We start from the raw sequence: 21,011 nt of genomic DNA, 5'->3' as shown, positions 1-21,011 counted from the left end.
GATGGGCCAAAATCAGCTTGGTTGTGTCTACAAAGATAGATCATAATGTTCCAGTTAAATCTATACTGTGTCCACTTTACAGCCTGTAAAACACAAAAACGTTTCAACAGCTACAATAAACCTTTTTCATTATATTTAGCAAACTAAATTGAGTAAGTACTTGGTAAGTAAGAATCTATAAGCTACAATATAACTGCAGGCTAGACATCAGAAAATGCACTTAGGCCTAGAGCACAGTTTAATCAATAAAGAATAATAGGCTAATAGGTCTGAAATTAATTAGGCTGTTTCCTTCAATGAACGAGACAAATTGAAGTTTCTTTTAATCTCAGAGGGGGTTACCCAAGTTTTACGCAGTAGCGCCAAAGCAGAGTAAATGTTTATCAAACCCTGAAACCATGTTCAATCATTGCCTGCATCACGTCTGTAAATGACCCGCTCCTCATTTACAATTGCACTCAGCAGCACTGATGGCACTCCCGTTTATCATCCCTAATTCATTTTCTTCGCTTCTCCACGCAGCTTTTATCATAAAATGTATTTCTTTTCGCCGTGGGAGAGTTGTAAACTAACACAGCGCGTTTCGTTTGATAGTGTGGGCTGCAGAATGCAAAGCCCTGCGCCATAAAGCAACGTTAACGAGGCTGCCAGTCTCGCACACACATTTGGCACTTGGCTCAAACCGTGCGTAATAGTGTGCGCGCGTTGTGTGTCGGAGGGGGCAGCGGAGTACAGCATGGCAGACTGCAGTAAATACAGTGAGGAGAAGGCGGGGTTTGACATGTCGGCTCTGAAAACATGCTCCGATCCAGTATTTCAGGTGCTCAAGTCACTGCTAGAGACCATTGCTGCTCACTACCGCCGCCGCGTATCAGCGAAGTGCAGCCAGAGGAGTGACTACAACACGTTTCCAAAAGCGGGATATACTCTACTGCAAGTGGACAGATAGTGCCGAAGTGTACGCTGGAGATTAAATAGAAAAACAGACGATTATTAAAAGCGTAGAAGGAGTTTGACTAGTGTGAAGATCGCACTTTTCCAGCGTATGTTTTGGTCCGGAGTGGTGGGTCTTTTTCTGAAGTGTACGTTTCTATAGTGCTGCCAGGTTCCTCCCCCCTCGAAACTCAACCAAAACTCTTTCCTTGACCACAGTAAAGGATAATTTCACTCGTGGATTTGACCAAAAGCAAGGTAAGCAACGTCTTGTACTGTTTTGTCCCTTTATGTCCTGTAAATGTGTGATCGATTGAACTTTAGAGGCAAAATCCAGTGGTGACTCCACACAGGTAAGACGGAAACCAGGTAGCGAGCTAGCTTTAGCCAAAGTTAGCCCACTTGTCAAGCCAAATCCATTTAACTCAACAAAATTACACTTATAAAGCATTTCTGATCTCACGCTGCTTCTAACTATTTTGATCTATTTAATTATCACATGTAAATGGATATCACATTTTCTGAGACAGTGTACAAAACACGCAGCTCATTAAATATTAACATATTGCGAAAATTAGCTTTACGCACTGCCTGTCACGTCGTTAAAAACGTGTAATATCCAGGTAAACAAACCCCACAGATCACGAATCATGTAGTAATTGCAATACATTTTTCGTATTCATTATCTTTATTATGTTGGATCTAATTTGTTCAACTCTTCTGATGGATAATTGAACTGTTTTGATAAACTAATGACCAACTTTGGGGAACTCAAGTGAATCTAAATGGGAGATGATACGTATATGGGTCATACACAGTATATAATGCAATAATCATGACCTAATATCTGACCTAAGGGTGAGATTACAACATGCATCATGCTTACAAGTCCTTTTTTTATTAACAATGAATAAGTTGTGGGGACGAAGGCTTCATGGAGTCACTGTGGAGGTATGCTGACCGACCAGTTATGTCACACGTCTCTCTCTGGTACCTTTTGTTTTGAACAGTTGGGCAATAGTGGCAAACTACATGTCGACCTTTTTAACATTATTAGTTTAAGTAGGATGAGCCTATAAATGACATTTGCAAAAGTTATGGTAAGCAGGAAATTACAGCATTATTCATTTAATTGTAATTGGTAAATATTCCTAAATATAGATTAATTATATGGATCATAAGCAGTTTTCTGAAGTTGTATGTCATTTTTAGGGCTGGGTATCTTTAAAAAGTTAATATGATACATAGGCTACAATACGATCCACTTTTTGATACAGTGAGCTTTTAATTCAGTACGATTCGATATTATATATTTCAAGTCGATTTGCTATGGTTCAGTGAAAAAAGTCTAAATCATGGCTGTGATACTAAAAGTCTTCTAAGTCCACTAAGTTTGTGCAAAATTAACATGAAAAACACCCATTTTACTCATCAAAACAGTGAAAATGTCAACACAATTATAGCTCAGCTTATTAAAATATACCTAAATATAGATATATTGATACAGCAGCCCACAATATCAATACTGTTTCATCAAATTAAATAATTTGCACAACCCTAGTCATTTCTAGTTCTGGTCTATTCTTCTTAGTGCAGAAGGTGGTGGTTTCAGACTTCAGTGCACAAACATAACGTATGTTACTGTAAGATGGGGTACAAAATAGGACAAAATTGTGAACTGTACTATACCTAGTGTTGTTATGATAATAACAATTCAAACTCAATTTCAAAACTAAAGAATAGACTCAATACTCGATTTTGATTTTGACACCCAAATGATCATTTTAAAAGCTCTTTTTAGACAACATTGTAATTTTCAACACAAAATAATAAGGTTTCTTTATAATCTCACATGGCTTTACAGCAGTTCTGATACAACTCAAGATGAACTCTTCAGGAAAGGTCAAATAGTATCCTTTTGGTTTTTTTTCAGATAAGAGCATATTTTCCATAGCTTTTCTATCTTATGCTACACTGTCATGAATTCTGCTGTACAAGGGGGCAGGGTCTCGGGGAATGTGCTTGCTGGCTTGTCCTCCCCAGTTGTCCAGAGTAAGAATAATGGGTGAGTCAGCGCGGTGTGGATGACCTGAGCACTTTCACAGCATTGAAACGCAGGGCTCGTGTGCTGCCCGGGAAGTGGCACAACTGGAGAGCAGGAACTAAAGTCTAACATAGGAAGTGGCCACTGCATTGTTACCGGTGAAGTTTGACATGAACGCAGTCCGCTGAGAGTTCAACTTGTGTGCGGTCAGGCTGTTTGCTTTAGGGCCTGGGTCAACATGCTACTGTGAAGTCTGGAAAGTAAATAAATCAAGATTCAAGAGTGGGAAGGACAACATGGTCTACTGCACAGTGAAAGGCGTAGGAGAGTTCTCAAGTATTTTGTTAGATACAAGTAGTTTGATAAGATGTATGCAACAACGTTAAAGTTGCACTGTAACTTTTCCAGTTGTATTGCATTGTCTGGAATGTTCACACCCTATGGTATTACACTTAACTATCTATACAGGGAAAAGCAGACTGTGTCCCCTAATCATTTTACAGGTCAGATCTGTGGAGACATGACCCTGCTTACAGTAAGAATGCATGTTTTTCAAGATTCAAGAAAAAGAAAACACCAGTAATTGAATTGATGCAAGATAGATAGAATGCTATATTGTTTATTGTGGACCCTTAACCAGAAAAGTCAGGTGATTCTTATTATTCTATATTTTTACTATTGCGAGATGAGTCCAGTTTCTCATAGATTTTGTAGTTTTCATAGTAACACACTGTGGACTGTGATAAGCAGGGAAACAAACCAGAATGTATATGTAATGTGATCATGTTTGCGTACAGTTCTGTTCTGTTCTGCTGTTGGACCTTAAGTATCTCAAAATCAAACATCTACTTTTACATTATGAGTCACACTTCTCCAGAAAGTCAAATGACTGTACCAAAACAAGCCATTTTTAGACTTAGAAATACTGTTACCAAAGCATGTGTCATTCCGTTTAGTATTTTACTCACTTTTATTACCATATAAGATGAAACAGGTGCATGGATAGGCGCAGTAGTGAACTATAAAAATCTATGACACAGTTTATGGTCAGTTAAGCTTTAAGGCGGCCTTGACCACTTCCCGAAGCTAAACTGGGCTAAGAGTGTAATTCCACCAAGAATCTAGTTCATATCTTCCCCTTTTCTGTAACTTGGCAACTGCAGCTTGACTTCATTATTCTGAATGAGAAGTTCAAGTGTCTGAATGTGGTTTAAATACTGTTGTCAAGATACTAAAAGTTACAGCTCAATTTTTACCACAGCGATTATAAAAAGGTATATTTTTAGACAATAGAGTGTAACTTTTAACACAAGATTTCTAATAATAACCTTATATATTATACATGTTTTGTTATTGGTCAAAAGACTATTCAGGAAAGGTTTTTGTCCTATTTATGTAATTTTCTTGGTACTAGTTTTGGTATTGAAATATCTTTTCTTATCAGTTTTAGTCATAAAAAGTACAGGTACAAATTAGGTCTTGCAACAGTTAATCAGAATAATCATGGTTAGTGGATTAAAATACTTGTTACTAAATTGTTATCAGATTTAAATTGCTTTTATAACAAATAGAGCTGCATTATTGATCCAAATGTCCAAAAACAAGTCTGCCCTAGTGCATATACAAAAGATTTTTTTCTCTCCAGCAAAGTGTTATTGTCTTGACACAAAAGCAGAAATTGAGGAAAGTGTAAAGTGCGCACCGCTGTGGGACTGTGAGTGTTGTTGGGTGTAATCCCCAGTAAGCAGAGCCATACATCAGCTGCGGCACCAGAACAGGGGGGAAGTCTCGGGGCTGTCACCACCAGCAGACTGCACCAGACCAACAGAAAGATCGATTCATCCGCAGCCTGAAAAAGTGCCACAAATTGCATAATAGAATGACTGTAGTTGAGACAGGCAATTTTATAACCATCCATCAACAGCTAGACTTACTCATTTGAGCAAATATCGATACTAAAAAAGTCACATCACCTGGAACATCACACAAATGAACCTGTCCTGAATAACTTTAGAATGATCTTGAAAACTAGTATTGACCACTGTGGAACCTACCTGGATGACAGATTTTTTTTTTTATTATCGTGATATTGGAACGGATATTGAGTGTCGCGTCTACTCCATATTGAAATCGAGTTTGAAAACGCTACTTGGGTGATATTTAAACATTTAAATCTCTGCATCTTTTTTGCCATTTTGTCCTTTTTTTTAAAACATTTTCACATATGATGAATGGACTGTAAAAATTAACCACCAACATTTTTTATTGATGAACCAAGGAAGATTTTAGTGATTTGAAGCACTTGCAAGTTTCCTTTTTGTCACAGTCATTTAAATTATTAGGAGAGCATTTACCCCTTAACTAGTTTTGCCAATACCATGACAGCATTGGGTTTACATGTTGTTTACAGTGAACAATATTGAACAAAAGTAACAAAGTCAAGCCTGAGCTAACTTGACTGACTGACCTTATCACAACAGATATGACCTAAATACCTTCACTCACAGTTGCAACTATAGCGCTACTTACTCCACTGCCCATCCCAAAGTCGTAATGTAGGACAGTAATCAGCTCTGTACAAACAAACCTGACGGAGCAAATGAGCTGTCGTCAGTGATAACACTCAACTACTGTGCGAAACATTCTGTAGATGGTCAAAAATGGGGCTAGTGAAATGAATGATAACAATGAAAATGGCCTTCTTGACTAATATGCACTATCCTTGAAATAAATAAAAGAAATTAATTAATACATACTAGTAAATAAATGCATACTAGTAAATAAATACACACAAAAAAGCAAAACAATGAAATGAAATGAAATTGAATTGCAGCTTAAATGGTTGCAAATAGAAATCACAAAGTTTTCAGAAGCAGCTAATGATAAAATGTGCTGCCTTTTAAAATAAACAATCAATATTTGTATTCAGTCCTATTCAAAATATACAAGTTTTACAATTACATTTTACACCTTTATAAGATTCATTGTATAGGAACACAGCCAAGTTAACTTAATGCAGAGACCAGACTATTGTTTCTCATCTTCAGAAATATTTGCACTGCAGTTCTTCGAGTCTGCAACATAAATTTTCTGCTCCGTCCCGGCAGAGAATGTGAAATTCAGCAGAAAATTTCAAACAAAAGCTTATTTACGCCCCAACGCTCTGTTTACCCCTCAGCTCGTCTACATATTGAATGAATGTGACTCAATTTGGTCCAGATTGATTCATCAGATGCTCGCAGGATTACCTCATAAAGAAGATCAATTGAATCAGTTTTAATGAGGCAATCTATCACTGGAGCCGCTAATGGCTAAATGATATCATCCCACCCCACATGTCTTCTTCACACCGTGGCCGTCCGCACATGTCTTGTGCTCCTCGGGCTGTCCAGCTGCCCGGGCTCTAAACACTCTTTACTTGATTGCTTTAAGCTGCTAGTCTGTCTGAGCTTTTTATGTGAAGTGGGTAAGGAAATCTGCTCTCCTCGTAGCAGTGCTGGACAAGTCCGGACTGGGATAATTTTGGTTTACATTAGAGATTGGTTATCTTGTTTTAGATTGCTTGTAACTATCTTTATTATGTATATATATTTTTTATTGTAACATAAGTGAAGGGTGTGATAACTGTATAACTCGGGGCTCGTTTTTGATTAGTCGGCTGCTATTTTTATTGTGCAGGAATATTTTTTATTTATTTATTTATTGCTCATGCTATTATTTTGTTGGCATCAATTGAAGGACAACAACAACAAAAATTCTGACAATTAGCATAAACACATATTTCTACTAGGGGTGTCCCGATAACCAAGTCTCACGATACGATATTGTCATGGTATGAACCTCATGGTACGATATTTATTGCGATATCGTGGGAAAGCTCATGATATGGTGGGGAGGCTTACGATCAGGGATGTAACAATATCCAAATCTCTCGATACAATATTTTCACGATATACATCTCACGGTATGATATTTGTTGCGATATTTTGTGGAGGCTGACAAATCTTTTAATATGTTACTTTTTCCTCTTAAAAAGCCTTGACAATCTTATTTTATCTTTAAAATACATTGTAAAAAATTTGAATGTGAATCAGAAATGTATTTATTTCACAGTTTGAGTTCAAAATGTTGCTGTCTTTGTCACAGAATGTCTTGCCGTGTGTCTTAGAGTCTGTATAGAGCAATTAAAGATTACAATGATTCATATAATTGTGATTATTTTAATCGTCAGAATTATTCAGATTAGTTGTTGCTGCTGTATTAAAGTTGTTTTGGACATAGTAACAGAACATAGATGTCGTGTAATAAAAATATATTGCATAGTGTTTAAGGTTGTTTTATTGACACTTAGCGTTGATAAAGACTAGGGAAGACGTTATTTGGCGCAGATCTGGAGCAACACCTGTATGTGGGCTGTTTTAACAACGCTAATAGTGGGAAATAGTGTCTGAAGCCAGTAAGTTAAATTGCCAATAAAGAGGGCTAATTACTTGTTTTGGGGATTTAACAAGTTTTTAATAGGTGCTGGTAGATCCCTGTTCCCACGAAGTCCATATCAGGGCTCCTTATCTTCATCAAGTTATTGTTTGGACATTTCATTGCCTGACTAAGTTCACTCAGGTCAGTGTGAAGATCTTTTTACACGCTGCATTCCTGCCATGACCCAGTTTGTCCTGGTTGACACATTTTACATAAACTATAGACATAGGAGTAGGGCTGAGTACAGTTTAAAGGTACCACTTCAGTACCAAATAAAAAGCATAAGATAAGGTAAAAGATAAGATTAAAAAGAAATTAAACAATTATTTTGATAAGTTTTAATGCCTTTTGCATCCGGTCAAGTTATTAGGGCAGTGTGAACATTGGTCTTAATCTGTCTTGTAGTTCTAGCTAATTCCAGGAATACTTTGGCACCAAAAGAAGTATTCAGTTCAGATACTTTTACCAAAAAACCAGACATAGTACGTACTGGTACCAAAAAAAGTTGGTGGCATGCAAAAGAAGTCGATGTCCTTTTTAAGACCAAAATAGCAGTGTATTTTCTCACCATTTGCCATCATTTAAATTGGTGGTGTTTGAAGTAAAAAGCCAGAGTATAGCAGCTGTACGTAACTGTAGCCGTGGACTGGAGGAGGAAGGGTGTCAACAAGCGTCTTGGCTTACAGCGCTAATGATGTAAAGTTGGCTCCATGACAACCTTGTGGTCAGCCAATTGAGTCATTTTCCTCCTTGTAGGTCTTTTATCAGCACTAAAGCAGGTCTTTCATATGGCACGAATCAATTCACTTTAACAATAATGAACGTGCGTTGGATTTTAGTAGATCGGGCACTATGGAATTATGAAACATGAGAAACAACAGGAGACATGTCGTCATTTTTCCATGAGTTAGGTTAGGGATGGGCATTGTTTAAAGGTACCAGTACAGTCCAGACAGTTGGTATTACTGGTGTGTACTAGACAATGTTTGGTGGTTGCTGGGAGAGGACTATTGAATACTATAGGAAATATGACCATAAATGAATCATGAAAACTACAGAAATTGATTTTAACGATCAGATCAGATCCAAAACCACGTCTCGTTCAAGTCGGTACCTGAAGAAATTGAAAAGCACCCAGCCCGAAATATGTGATAATTAGAAAGTTGTTGTAAACTGGGATGAAATATTTTAGAAGAATATAAATATTTTTCTGCAGCATTAGATTAATTCTAGAATAAGTATTCACTCAACAGTAATTTAAAGGTGCATTATGTAACTTTTTGTTTGGGGATTTGTCACCAGCTTGTTAATGTCATTGGTCTGCCTGGAATGTTCCACAGTATGACATTATTACATTTAATTACAAGTGGTTTTTATAGCTCAAAATTTCCTAAAATACCTTGACTGTGAGTGGGGTTGCCTCTCCACAGATCTGACCTGTAACATGGTCTGGTTTAGTCTCCATGTAGACACAAAGGATCATACTGTGAAAGATTCCAGACAAAGCAATAACATCTTCATGGACCCAAGTGTTTAATGGATCCTCCATCAGAAAAGTTACACCATGTACCTTTAAATATGAATTGCTAATATAGACCTAAAACAAGAATCACATTAATTTTTCAGCTCATGTGGAGGTCCGAACTCAAGGGTTTAGTATTAAACTCTACTATCTAATTTGAATTTTCTCATTTAGCAGTTGTGGTTATTCAAATTGCCATTAATCTTGCAGCCCTAAAGATAAAGTGTTGCCCACACCCTCTTCAGTCCGTGCCATGTTTGTTATTCCGAAGCAGGGTTATCCAAAGGAAACCCTTTATTATTTTCTGGTGTTGACAAATGATGATCTTTGCCCCTCTGCAGCGAAGTATCATCTTTTACTATGATGTCAGGGAATCGTAGTCAGCGAGTGCCAATTTCACTTGGAAAGAGAGCCGCCTTAACCTAAGTGAGGCTGGCAGCTTTTCAAGTGGGAGCCCATAATGCAATAACTGTTCAGGGACTCCAAAGGGAAGCCATACTTACTCCTACACTGTTGTCAGCACTCCTGCAATAATGTTTCTACTCTGTCTTTATTCTGACTGGATCAAACAGGCTTCAATTTGTCCCCAAATATGTTCCATTGTCAGTAACGGTAATGGTTTTTGTCTTCTACTGTATATAGATTTGCAGTGGTTGATTAAAATAGTTTACCAGATTTACTAGGCTGCAAGATGAACACAAATACTAGAAATTAGGGCTGCTTGATTATGGAAAAAAAATCATTATCACGATTATTTTGGTCAATATTGAAATCACAATTATTATTATTTTTTTGTTACATGATGCATCTATTCAGCAAGTCTGTCTCTCTCTCAAAAAAAAAAATTATTGATAATTTATGCAAAACTTAATTGATAATTAATATAGCTTACAACTGTATACTTTAGAGCAGTTTTGCAATGTATAAAAAATAAAAAATTAATAAAATATACTTTGAACATGAAATAAGGCATAGAAAAACATAATTGTATCCAAAATAAACTATATCCAGCTGTTCTACAATCTTTATATTTGAAAAATAAAATAAATATACTTTTTTTTAATATAAAAAATATCCCAAAATAAAGTTTGTTAAGCTGAGTTCTATAGTATATAAATAAAAGTTCAAACATTATGAGACTTTCTGGGCCAATTATGACTAGTAAATAATATTATTATTTACTACTTTTTCATTATCGATACTTATCAATACAGTGTCGATACTTTACTACATCTCTACTTTTAGGTCTTGAGCTGTATCAGAGCTAGTTTGGTAATAATACAGATTTTGAATTGGAAATTACATTCTGTCAGAAATGTGTTTTGTAAATTGTCATTCTGGTAGAGAAATATATAGGCGATCAAGTGTCAAGCCTTTTTTCTTGGTTTCTAAATTGAGTTTGAAATTGTAGCATCATGACCACACTACCATACCCCATGAGTCTAATTTTCCATGTACACTCACAAGTCAAGACTCCAGGTTCTGCCGTCCTGACATGTCCAGACCCGTGCTTGTCTGATCCAGGTGGGAAGGTACAGTTTTCCCCTTAGGCGCTTCTGCTGTTACCCAAACACAAGCACTGTCCTTAGTCTTTTACTTGGAAAGCTGTTGCTGTGACGTCCACTGTGGTATCGTATAGTATGGTACATTGGGTAACAGAAGCATATACTCATACTTCATACTTCATGTTCATTGTAGTGACGCAAATTTATACTACGAGCTAATCAGATCTGAATGTTCCTTGATGGTCACACTATCATTTATACTCTGAGAATTCCGGACATACCAGGAAGAAATTGCAGTCCGACTGGTTTTGGCTGAAACTTTAAGTTACTCTTCAGGACATCAGTGAAAGTGTCATTGTAGTTTTTCTTAGCATCCATTTAAAAAGAAAGAGTCTTCTAGGTAGGGCTGTGCAATTTAGGGAATTTTATTCAAATTGAAATTCAATCATCTCAAATTGTTGCACTCCTCCGCCTGTAATTAAGCAGGTTTGTGGCAGATTTCATACACTGGAGGAAGAAATTAGATTTTTTTTTAGGTAAATTCCTTTAACTAAAAGTATGTATTCCTTTATTGCTCTTGAAACAAATATTGAAAGAATTTTAATAAAAAGTTTTGTTTTTTACCACATTGTCTAGCCCTTCACTTTTTTTTTCTTTTTTGATCCTTATATTTTGAAGCATGTAGGTGGGAAGAGCTATGAAATCAGCAGCAGTAGCACAAAAGGAAGAATTACTCATACTATGTAGTACTTTGTTGCCAAAAAAGGTGGGAACTGTCACAAGCATTCAAATATTCCAAGAAGAACAAATCAAAGAAGTAGTATCTGAAGAATCCTTGGGTACATCACACTCCTCCTTCTCTCCCTAAAGTTTCCTGCTCAGCACCGCATTCACATTATAGCACTAAACCACTGCTTTGAGGTGTACAAGATTGTGTTTTAATGTTTGGTTAAATTGCACCCATTTACAAGGTAGGTCAAATGCGCATTCTTTTGTGCTTACGATAATAGAATAACAACACAATTTGCCTTGGTACTGTTAAGCTGGCTTTGAGATCCACTATGTTTTTGTTGTTTGGAATTGTGGTGGTGAAAAGGACAGTGAGTTCACCTGCTGGAAATTAATTATTGACTCTAACCACTAATCAATTTATATTTGAAAGGTCTGAAAATCGACATACTGGACCTGGTTGTGTAAGATGTTTTTCAAATAATTAATATTTAGCCCCCTTGGTGGTTGTCTGGTAACAGCCAATAGCACTGGCATTTCAGGACTAATAGATTTTGGTGAACAAGATATTGATATGTCCGACAGTTACACTTGGCCGAATTTCTGCTGTGTTGTAGATAAAGATCAATCTATTTGCACTTTGGAGGAGTTTATTATTCAATTTGATGCCTCAATGAACATGTAAACAAGTTTATCAGATGGGAGAAGTTTGTGTTTTTTTGTGTGTGCTTCACTTGGCCTTAGTTAATAAATACTTTGAGTTGATTTAACTACACATTTACAGTTTTACATGGAGGAAATGCCCCATGAATTTTTAGGACCGATGCCATAGCGATTTAGCCTGATTCATCAGCCGGTTTCACTTTGTGGAAACCGTCTGACCTCGCAGCATTAGGGTACTTTTTTTAAATGTAACCAATCGCTGCTATTTTGTCATGACTTATGTATCAGACTATAACGGGACTAACTGGTATTAAGCTTTTCCCAAATCCTGTAGGAAGGAAGACATTAACATCTTTCCCCTTGATAAAATTAACCAAACATTCTCTTTGTTCCAACTTTAAATCCTCAGTCTCAGAAAATTGTTGCCAAAACAGAATGTATGGCTCTTCGCTGATTGGCTAGTGCCTGGACTCGCACTTCCGGGGTTCTTGCAAACCATCTAGTGTATTCCGATTCCTGACCTGGTCACTGGAGAGAAATGAAATTGAGCGGAGGCACTTGGTTGCGCCAGCCTAACTTGTAGTGATTGACCAAAACCAAATATTGTATCTTTAAATGTCGCTTACAACAGAAAGCTGAAACGCATGATAAAATGTATGACTGCAGACAGAAGAAACATGAGCACTATTGTTGCCACATCAATTAAAAAGAATAAAAATAATATTTTGAATGGTCAAAGATCCTTTTTAAAATTGTGTTGTAAATGGCAACGCTAACACCCATGATTTGTTGATGTGTTTTATTGTTCAATTCAATGTTAACCACGTGTGTTTTATTTCTGTTTTTTACAGCCTGGCCAATGAGAAATGCCTTGTTGAAATACTGCAATGGATTGGCGTAGGAGAGAAAAGACAAGGATCAAACTGAACTGGAAAATTTTACCTAAATACAAAAGTGGGATTTTAATACACTAATTTGACCTTTTTGGCACTTTCACAAACTCTTTCACCATGAGCTGCAGCACTGAACTGGAGGCCGATGTTTAGCCGGCTCACAGCTGCAGCGAGTGGAGTCACTTAGCCACAGAGCACCCTTTTCGCCCCATTGTCTGTGGACCCCACAAACCAATGGCATGGGCCAAGTTCTTCAGGAAGCCGGGGGGCAACCTGGGGAAGTCCTACCAGCCGGGGAGCATGCTGTCTCTGGCCCCCACCAAAGGCCTGTTGAACGAGCCGGGGCAGAACAGCTGCTTTCTCAACAGCGCTGTACAGGTAACCGCATTTGATGATGTAATAACATTCAAATTAAAGCCCCAGTTTCAACCATTTTGGCTAATTACTTTAAATTAAACAGCATTTAATTAATTACAGTTCAATGTATTGCTCCATAAAACCTTGAAAAACATGCATCCTTTCTGTGAGCTCACTTGCCTTGCCTCAGAGCTTACACGGAACTTGCTGTGCATATGTATTTATGTATTATGTGCTTACTTACACTTGTCTGGTATAAAAACAAAAAAAATCTACTTAGAAGACAACTTTCCAACTGCTTTTCATCATGGAGATAGATGAAGATTCTGGTTCGACATTTATGGATTTTCTGTTTGGACATTTCATTTCAAAAACTTGCTCTTACTGAATTATAGTGGCCCTTAACCTTTCATCTACAATTATTATCAAATACTAGAAAATTAAAGCAACCTTTTTTCTGTTTTGCATTTTTCAGCCCAACCTTAACTACATTCTGAGTGATTTTCTAAAAGCTTAGTCACAGGCTAAATTTAACCCGCAGTTACTGTACGTTAGCTGAAGGTTGCTTATGACTTGTGGGAAGCTGCTTGTGACTTCATTAGTCCTCCCACTCTGGGGTGACCACAGCAGAGTGACTCAGAGACGGCCCACCCACCTCAAGATGACCACTGCTCTGGCCTTTGTTAGTGGACAGCAGCCGTTTTGTTCACTTGACCTTCAATAGCATATGCATAAACAACATACCACATGGAATAACAATTTGTACTGGAGAAATATGTTTTGGTATGATTATAAAGGATGTTTCTATTGTACAAAGCAAGTCCAAGATTGTACTTTGTAAAAACATGCTTTAAACGTACAGGCTGGAAAAGTTAATTTTATTTTATTTTTTTAGGTGCTATGGCAACTGGACATCTTCAGGCGCAGCTTGAGGCAGTTACCTGGACACTTTTGTCTTGGAGAATCCTGCATATTTTGTGCATTAAAGGTACAATGAAGAGCTCCTCAGCTTTTTAGTGGGTTTCAAATGGCCTCACAAAGATTCTATTGGTCTGTCATGTTTAAAAGATGGGCGGTAAAATTAATATGATGCACAGTTTCTGTGATATAATTAGTTTCAACATCTGTAGATCATTTGTCATATAACAGCTGCTCTGTGTAAGTCACACAGCATAGAACTACAGTACCTCCTACCCCAATGTGTAGTAACTTATCTGTGACTATCCAGTATTGGTGCACTATACATCACAAAAATATTGATATCTCAATATTGCCTGATACAATAATCAGTATTGCAAGTTGGTCAAACGGTCATGGTCACAATTTTATATAATGTTTTGCCACCTTCAAGGCACTCAAAGTGTACACAGACACTCCATTTTATAAAGGTGTACTGTTTAATGGACAAAAATGGACAAAAAGGCAGATTTTATTCATGATTTTCCGTATTAAATCCTACATTAGACTTGGGATGGTCTTAGTTTTATCTTGAAGTTTTGACCCAGTTTGAAATAAATGAAGGTATGAATATTTTCTTTGTTTTAAATTAAAATTAAACAGAATTTATTGTGCCAAAAAGTATGCCAAAATATTGCAATAATATTGTTACTGTAATACAAAGTAATGTTAACGAAAGACGCTTTTTCATCATATTATGCAGCCCTGTCTACTTCTTTCTCTCTCCAGGGCATCTTCTCCCAGTTCCAGCACAGTAGAGAGCGTGCCCTTCCCTCTGACAACCTGCGCGTTGCTCTGGCGGAGGCCTTTAAGGACGAGCATCGCTTCCAGCTGGGCTTCATGGATGACGCTGCCGAGTGCTTTGTAAGTTCCTGTGCATCAGGAGAGAACTGATGTATAAGCTGTGCACGCAGCTCTAAACTGCCGGCGAGGTCACTCAAAGAGCCCATGTCCCCAGCTCCCCCTCCCATCACCCCTTGCCACACTGCTGCTAAATATCATTATGACAGGTTATATAAGCCTCTCCAGGAAGCTGCTGCTGCTGGATCAGATGGTATCGTTTCACTACATGCTTTATCATTATAGTGGTGCTGGAGTTTTGCTTAAGAAACTTTTTTTTAATTATTGGACATGATAACCTTAGCCTTAAAGACAGTTCCATGGGGTTCAGAATGATAAAGAATGAACACGATTGTCCGATTTAACAAAAACAAATAAATTAATAACTTTTGAATGGGAAAAAGTCATAATTTTGTGTATAACAGGAAGCTGAAACCCAGAAATACAAAATTACTATCATTACTATCAGTATTTGGGTTATTGACCATTGAAACTAGCTCTGAAGTAATTTAGAATAGAACTTTAGTCTTACATACTTCTAAAACTTCATTTCTGAATTGGCCTGCCTGACACTTTTCAATTCAAATGCTATTAAATGCTCTGCCCTTCCTCCCCCAGTTAAACATGAACAGGCACTTCAAGAAAACATCTATGTACTTCTTACCAGGAAAATCTCTCGTAACAACAGCTTAGTTACCCAAATTGTTTCTTCTTCACACAGTCCTGAGAACACCTCCTACTCAGATCTTTGACCTTGTTGTGTTCACCAAGTAATGTATTGGCGGCGAAAATGCCAGAGAAGGAATTTGTGTGAAGACTTGGCCAGTGTCAGATTAACAGTCTGTGAAGTAACCTTTCCAGTCGTAGTTTCAACATTTTACAAACCATTAAACACTCCATAGAAACGCACTAAATCTATGTTGAACCAGCTCTTTTTTGAGACATTTTACAGCGCGTCTGGATGCCTCTTTTCTTATCTGAAAGCCTGCTACATTGACCAGCCTGTTCTCAGAAAGGTTGAATTGTATTTGTTCTTAGTAAACAGCCATTGAAAATCCTGTTCTTTCTTCACAGGAGATCATACTGGAGAGAATCCACATGCATATAGTGCCTGAGGAGGAGAATGCCTGCACTTCAAAGTCTTGTATCACGCATCAGAAGTTTGCTATGTCCCTTTATGAGCAGGTCAGTGCAAGAAAAAATCCCACATTTCTACATTTATAGAACAAAAGAACACAACAACAACAGGAGAAGTAGTGTCAAATTGCAATGTTATGAAAAATGTGTAAAATAGAGTTTCAAAATGGCTGTTGGAGTCAATTTCCTCTATCTCACAGTATAAAGATCAGCCTTTAGCCACAATATAAATGTTAATAATTCCATCATGTTCCAGTGGGTTGTGTTATGCATTAGTTTCCCCACATAATTTTTGAAATGCTATCTACAGTTACTGCATCAGGCACAGCTTTTAAAAAAACTCCTCTGCCTGTTTATATACGTTTGAACTTTGTGTAGATCAGAAAAGCCCCAAAGCAAATGAACAGTTTTATCTGGGGGTTAGGCATAAAATAGTAGACAAATAAAAATTCATATGGCTGCACACTGGGGAGCATATGTGATGACAGCCCTGGAAAAGGCTAGGAAAAGAAAGTTCAAATACTTGCTGTGGCTCTTGAGTTATTTTTTCATTTTCGCCCTACACAACAGTATTGGACAAAGAACACACAAAGCCTCCAATGACACACACGGGCTCACACACGAGCTCACACACAAGCTCACACACAAGCTCACACACGGGCTAACACACATGCATCACTGTCTGGGGCTGAAGAAATCCAATCAGTCATGTTGTGATGCCAGCGTTCCCTCAGGAATAAGGAGGGCGTTTGAGCTCCACACTGCAGCGCTGACTGTGGTTTCTGATAAAGCCACATGTTGTACGGGAAATGCACAGTCCTGAGACAGCTCTGTCCCAGCTCCCTGATCTGGGGACTCTGATGCCCAGCTTGGCCTGTCATGATAAAAGATTTGAAGCTTAAGAAAATATAAACGATACAGGATGACATCGAAACTACTTTATGCCAGAACAAATGAGTAGCTCAGTTTTAACCAAAATATCAAATGGATCTTTGAGATTTTAATGGGACTATTCTGATTATTTGGAGAACTTATAGCCACAGTATTCAACTTTTTTGCCAAAAAGACTAAAATAAAAGCATTTTTTATCATCATTTATCATCATTTATGGGCGTGTATCTCCACAAACCTGACTCTTCCTTTTTTTTCTTCTTCCAGGTTGTGTGCCACAGCTGCGGGGCCACGTCCGACCCACTACCGTTCACAGAGCTGGTCCATTACGTCTCCACCACTGCTTTATGGTAAAACACAATCTGAAACATGACTCACACGCCTTTGTCCTCCTCTTTTTGTGCTTGTCCTGGCACATTTTACTACAAGGCCATTCATAAAAGTTCACTTCTTTTTTAGCTGACAGTATCTACTACGCACACAAGCTGACAATGCAGATCTTAACCTTATGTTCTTTTTCTGTAGTCAACAGTTGCATCGTCGTCATGTGGATTCGTTTGGGGAATTGTTGCAAGTAGCGAGTACAATGGGAGACTACCGAAACTGTCCAGTATGTAAAAGATTTCATGTTCACCTTTTTGTTGTACATCAAATACATTGTTTAGCAAAAAATGTGATTAAATGTGTCAGCTTTTTTTAAATTATCTGCTCCTCAGTTGTGATTTACTACAAGCATAAGTATTTTGTTAGAAATTGTGCCACTAAACATTGTGGTCAGAGACAATGGAGCTATGGTTATGCTTTATTGCTGCTGGTACATATTATTTTTCCATTTTCCACTCATCTCATTTTCCCACCAGAACAACTGTGGACAGAAGATTAAAATCAGGCGTGTCCTCATGAACTGTCCAGAGATCGTCATCATTGGCCTCATCTGGGATTCTGAGCAATCGGACCAAACCCAAGAAGTCATCCACTCACTGGGACCTCTCCTTAACCTCTCAAAGGTGAGATCGGTTTAAAGCCACACTGATTCCATTCAAAGCAATAATTCTGAAAAATAAGTAAACCAATGCACAAGGATAAAATGGGGAAAATATTTAACATTTTGATCTCATATCTTGTGACATGAGATTGTCCCGACCCTTAACAACTCTATAGGCACGTGGTAACCAAAGTGGGGACGCATTAGTGTAAAGCTGTTACATAACCAGTGGACGCCCTATGCCCAGTTGGCTCACACCTCTGATCAAAAAGCTCCTGCTGGCTCCGTCAAAACCTCTGCTCTCATCTCTGTGACATTGCATAGGGGCACTGGTTTACAGCTCTGCATATATTATATCACGGGAGTTTAAACAAGGACGACATCATACACCACCATCTACATTTTACATAACTGTATTCAAAGTATTCATGTGACATTTACAAAGAAAGCCCACTATATGAAGAATGCACTGGGCTGCCTCCCACCAGTCACCACAAAACACAAGCATTGATTCACTACATTGTTTTTATGTGACTTTATTGGGTGCTAAAGGGAAGCCTCCACCCTTCCTGATTCACTTTGAGTCAGTAACAAAAACAAGTTTGTGGAGAAAGTGTGGCGAAAGCAAATGAGAAATCTAAACTTCCCTATGAAAATAGAATAAAATCTCAATGAGAACAATTACAATTTACTCTATAATGGAATCAAAACACTGTGTAATCTAATCTAATCACAACAATGATAATAAATGTAATGCTTCATATCGGGAATGTGTCATCATCAAATTTCACTGTTACAATTACTGTGAGAAGAAACATAACACAAGTTTACATTTGTTTGATTATTAATGCCATGACCAAACAGTGGAATGCTTAATTTGCTTTGTCACATTGTCTAATTCATCACTCCTACAGTAAGCTTCATGAAATTTAAAGTGAAAGATAAATAAATGTTAATATGACATAAACAGACAGATAAAACGCAATAATTTTTTTTTTTTTTTGTAAGAAAAGACTGAATTGATACTTGCGTCGGATATCATGAACATTTTCTAGGCCAGGGATTTCCAACCTTTTGTGTCTGGGGAGCTACCTTTACAAAATGAAAATGCTGTAGAGCTATTCATTTTAGTGAGTCAGTATAAGAGGGCAAACCTTAGTGTTGTACAGTTCGATGCCTGTAAAACCTAAAACCATTATCCATTTATTAGAGCACTAAATTCAAAATAACTAATTTACAATGGTAATTAATCATGTTTGAATTATTCAGCACAATACGTTTAATTCCAAAATCCCTTGGTGAGCTACTTGGAAGGAGGTGGAGAGCTACTGGTAACTCCCGAGCTACAGGTTGGAGACCCCTGCTCTAGACTTTAATCTGAGCTTTCTTTTAACACAATCTGACCATATTCTTGAGATTTCAGACCATCTTAAAACATATTTGGCAGTTTATGCTAATGTCTGCTTTTTGTCTCCATGATAACAAAATGCACTACACCTCCAGCAAGTATTAATTGAAATTACACAATTATATATTATAATATGAATATATTGTGACCTGAATAATAACGATTCACTGATTAATCCCCACTTCATGCTGGTTTAAAAAATTTGTTCAGCCATTTTATTACCTGTTCAGAATTGTGTTTGGTCCCACCTTGAAGAGCTAATTAAATCTGGCCTTGATTTGAACTGATCGCCAAATCGATGCTGCCTCATTCCCCCAGACCTTAATCTATACACACATGGAGTATCTGATTCCTTTGCCTCAACATCAGTCACTTGCCTCTCCGCTTATTGCAGTGTTGTGGCTCATGAGTAATCGCGTTATTTATTTGTGTTGTGTTTTTGTGTGTTTTTGTGTGTGGTTGCAGCTCTTCTCGCGAGTGACAGATGAACAGGCTAAAAAAGGGGAGCTGCTTCTGGTGGGGATGATCTGCTTCTCCAGCCGTCACTACTGTGCCTTTGCCTTCCACACCAAGTCTTCCAAGTGGGTCTTCTTTGACGACGCCACCGTGAAAGAGGTGAGGAGAGATCTGAAGGCTGGAAAGGATCAACTTGAAATGTTTGCAAACTTGTTTTGAAATGCAGACTTATACTTTATAATTATAAGATGAATTTAGTCTTTCTCAAATATATGCAGAGCAGGCTCAAATGGGTCCAGCATTGCCAACATTTAACATCATGACATCTGCTGCAAAGTGTCAGTACAAAGCTGTGAACAGGTCAGTCTAGTGATCTATGTGCGGCGTACTGTCCAAGTAAACAGATTTGATATAAAATGTGTTGCTTGTTGTTTTGTATCAACTTCCAACCGATAACATGACCAGCTACCTAGCACTCATTGTCTTCACTGCGTGGCCCATCGATTGCCCTTGATGAGTTTTTATAGGAGTGAGGAGTCAGCTCTGCCTGTGTCTCGTGCTCCATCTTTAGTGCACTCTTCTGACTCTGTCATCAGAAAAAACTGCTAGAGTGAAGTCAAGCCTAACAAGTGAAAGCCCATTACACACTCACTGAATATGCTGAGCTGCAACACTGCTCTGTTCCACCGTGTGTGTACTATATGTATTTTCAAGTATAATATCCTCTTGTCTTCCGTGTACAGTATTCTTGGGTAATTTGTCTTTTGTTTTATTGTTTTGGTTCCATGTTCAGAGCATCTTTTGTTTGCCACCCGGCTAATGTTTTCCGGTGTAGCAGCTTTGACTGGCTCTGTGTCAATCCATCAGGAGTCTGTGCTGTTGTGTGCCCCCCTCCCCTCACACACGCATACACATACACACATACACACACATACACGCCTTGATGCATGAACTGTAGCGCTCAGCAGCTGCCAACTCTCTACCTGCAGCAAGACTGTACATAGATTGAATTTTGTATTTCTTTGTTGGGCTATAGGATTCAAAAAGTAAGTCAGATTGATTCAAATGTTAGTCAGTTGCCGAAAAGAAAACATGACATTTACTGATTTACTTATTACATCCTAGAAAAGTACATTTTGTTACTGTTTTTCCAAAAGTTCAGAGTTCATTTGTGAATTTAACTATATAAAGCAACTGTGGATTTTGTTGTAA

General features: G+C 37.8%; 1 protein-coding gene across 1 annotated transcript in view; it reads left to right on the top strand.

Moving 5' to 3' along the window:
• The first annotated feature begins 817 nt into the window (after nt 1–817).
• LOC110159314 (inactive ubiquitin carboxyl-terminal hydrolase 53) overlaps nt 818–21,011 on the top strand; it is a 35,680-nt gene continuing 15,486 nt past the window's right edge. The window contains exons 1-9 of the mRNA XM_055156525.1: nt 818–1,191; nt 12,727–13,146; nt 14,021–14,113; nt 14,812–14,946; nt 15,997–16,107; nt 17,218–17,300; nt 17,476–17,560; nt 17,811–17,957; nt 19,809–19,958. Of these exons, the coding sequence (XP_055012500.1) occupies nt 13,003–13,146; nt 14,021–14,113; nt 14,812–14,946; nt 15,997–16,107; nt 17,218–17,300; nt 17,476–17,560; nt 17,811–17,957; nt 19,809–19,958 (948 nt within the window). The 5' untranslated portion in view covers nt 818–1,191; nt 12,727–13,002. The remainder of the gene's footprint in view (nt 1,192–12,726; nt 13,147–14,020; nt 14,114–14,811; nt 14,947–15,996; nt 16,108–17,217; nt 17,301–17,475; nt 17,561–17,810; nt 17,958–19,808; nt 19,959–21,011) is intronic.

The sequence above is a fragment of the Boleophthalmus pectinirostris genome, unplaced genomic scaffold, assembly GCF_026225935.1.
Source record: "Boleophthalmus pectinirostris isolate CB_2022bp ecotype Guang Dong unplaced genomic scaffold, ASM2622593v1 HiC_scaffold_20, whole genome shotgun sequence".
Classification (NCBI taxonomy): domain Eukaryota; kingdom Metazoa; phylum Chordata; class Actinopteri; order Gobiiformes; family Gobiidae; genus Boleophthalmus; species Boleophthalmus pectinirostris.
The sequence above is the reverse complement of the archived record's forward strand: the minus strand, read 5'-3'. Positions and strand labels throughout refer to the sequence as shown.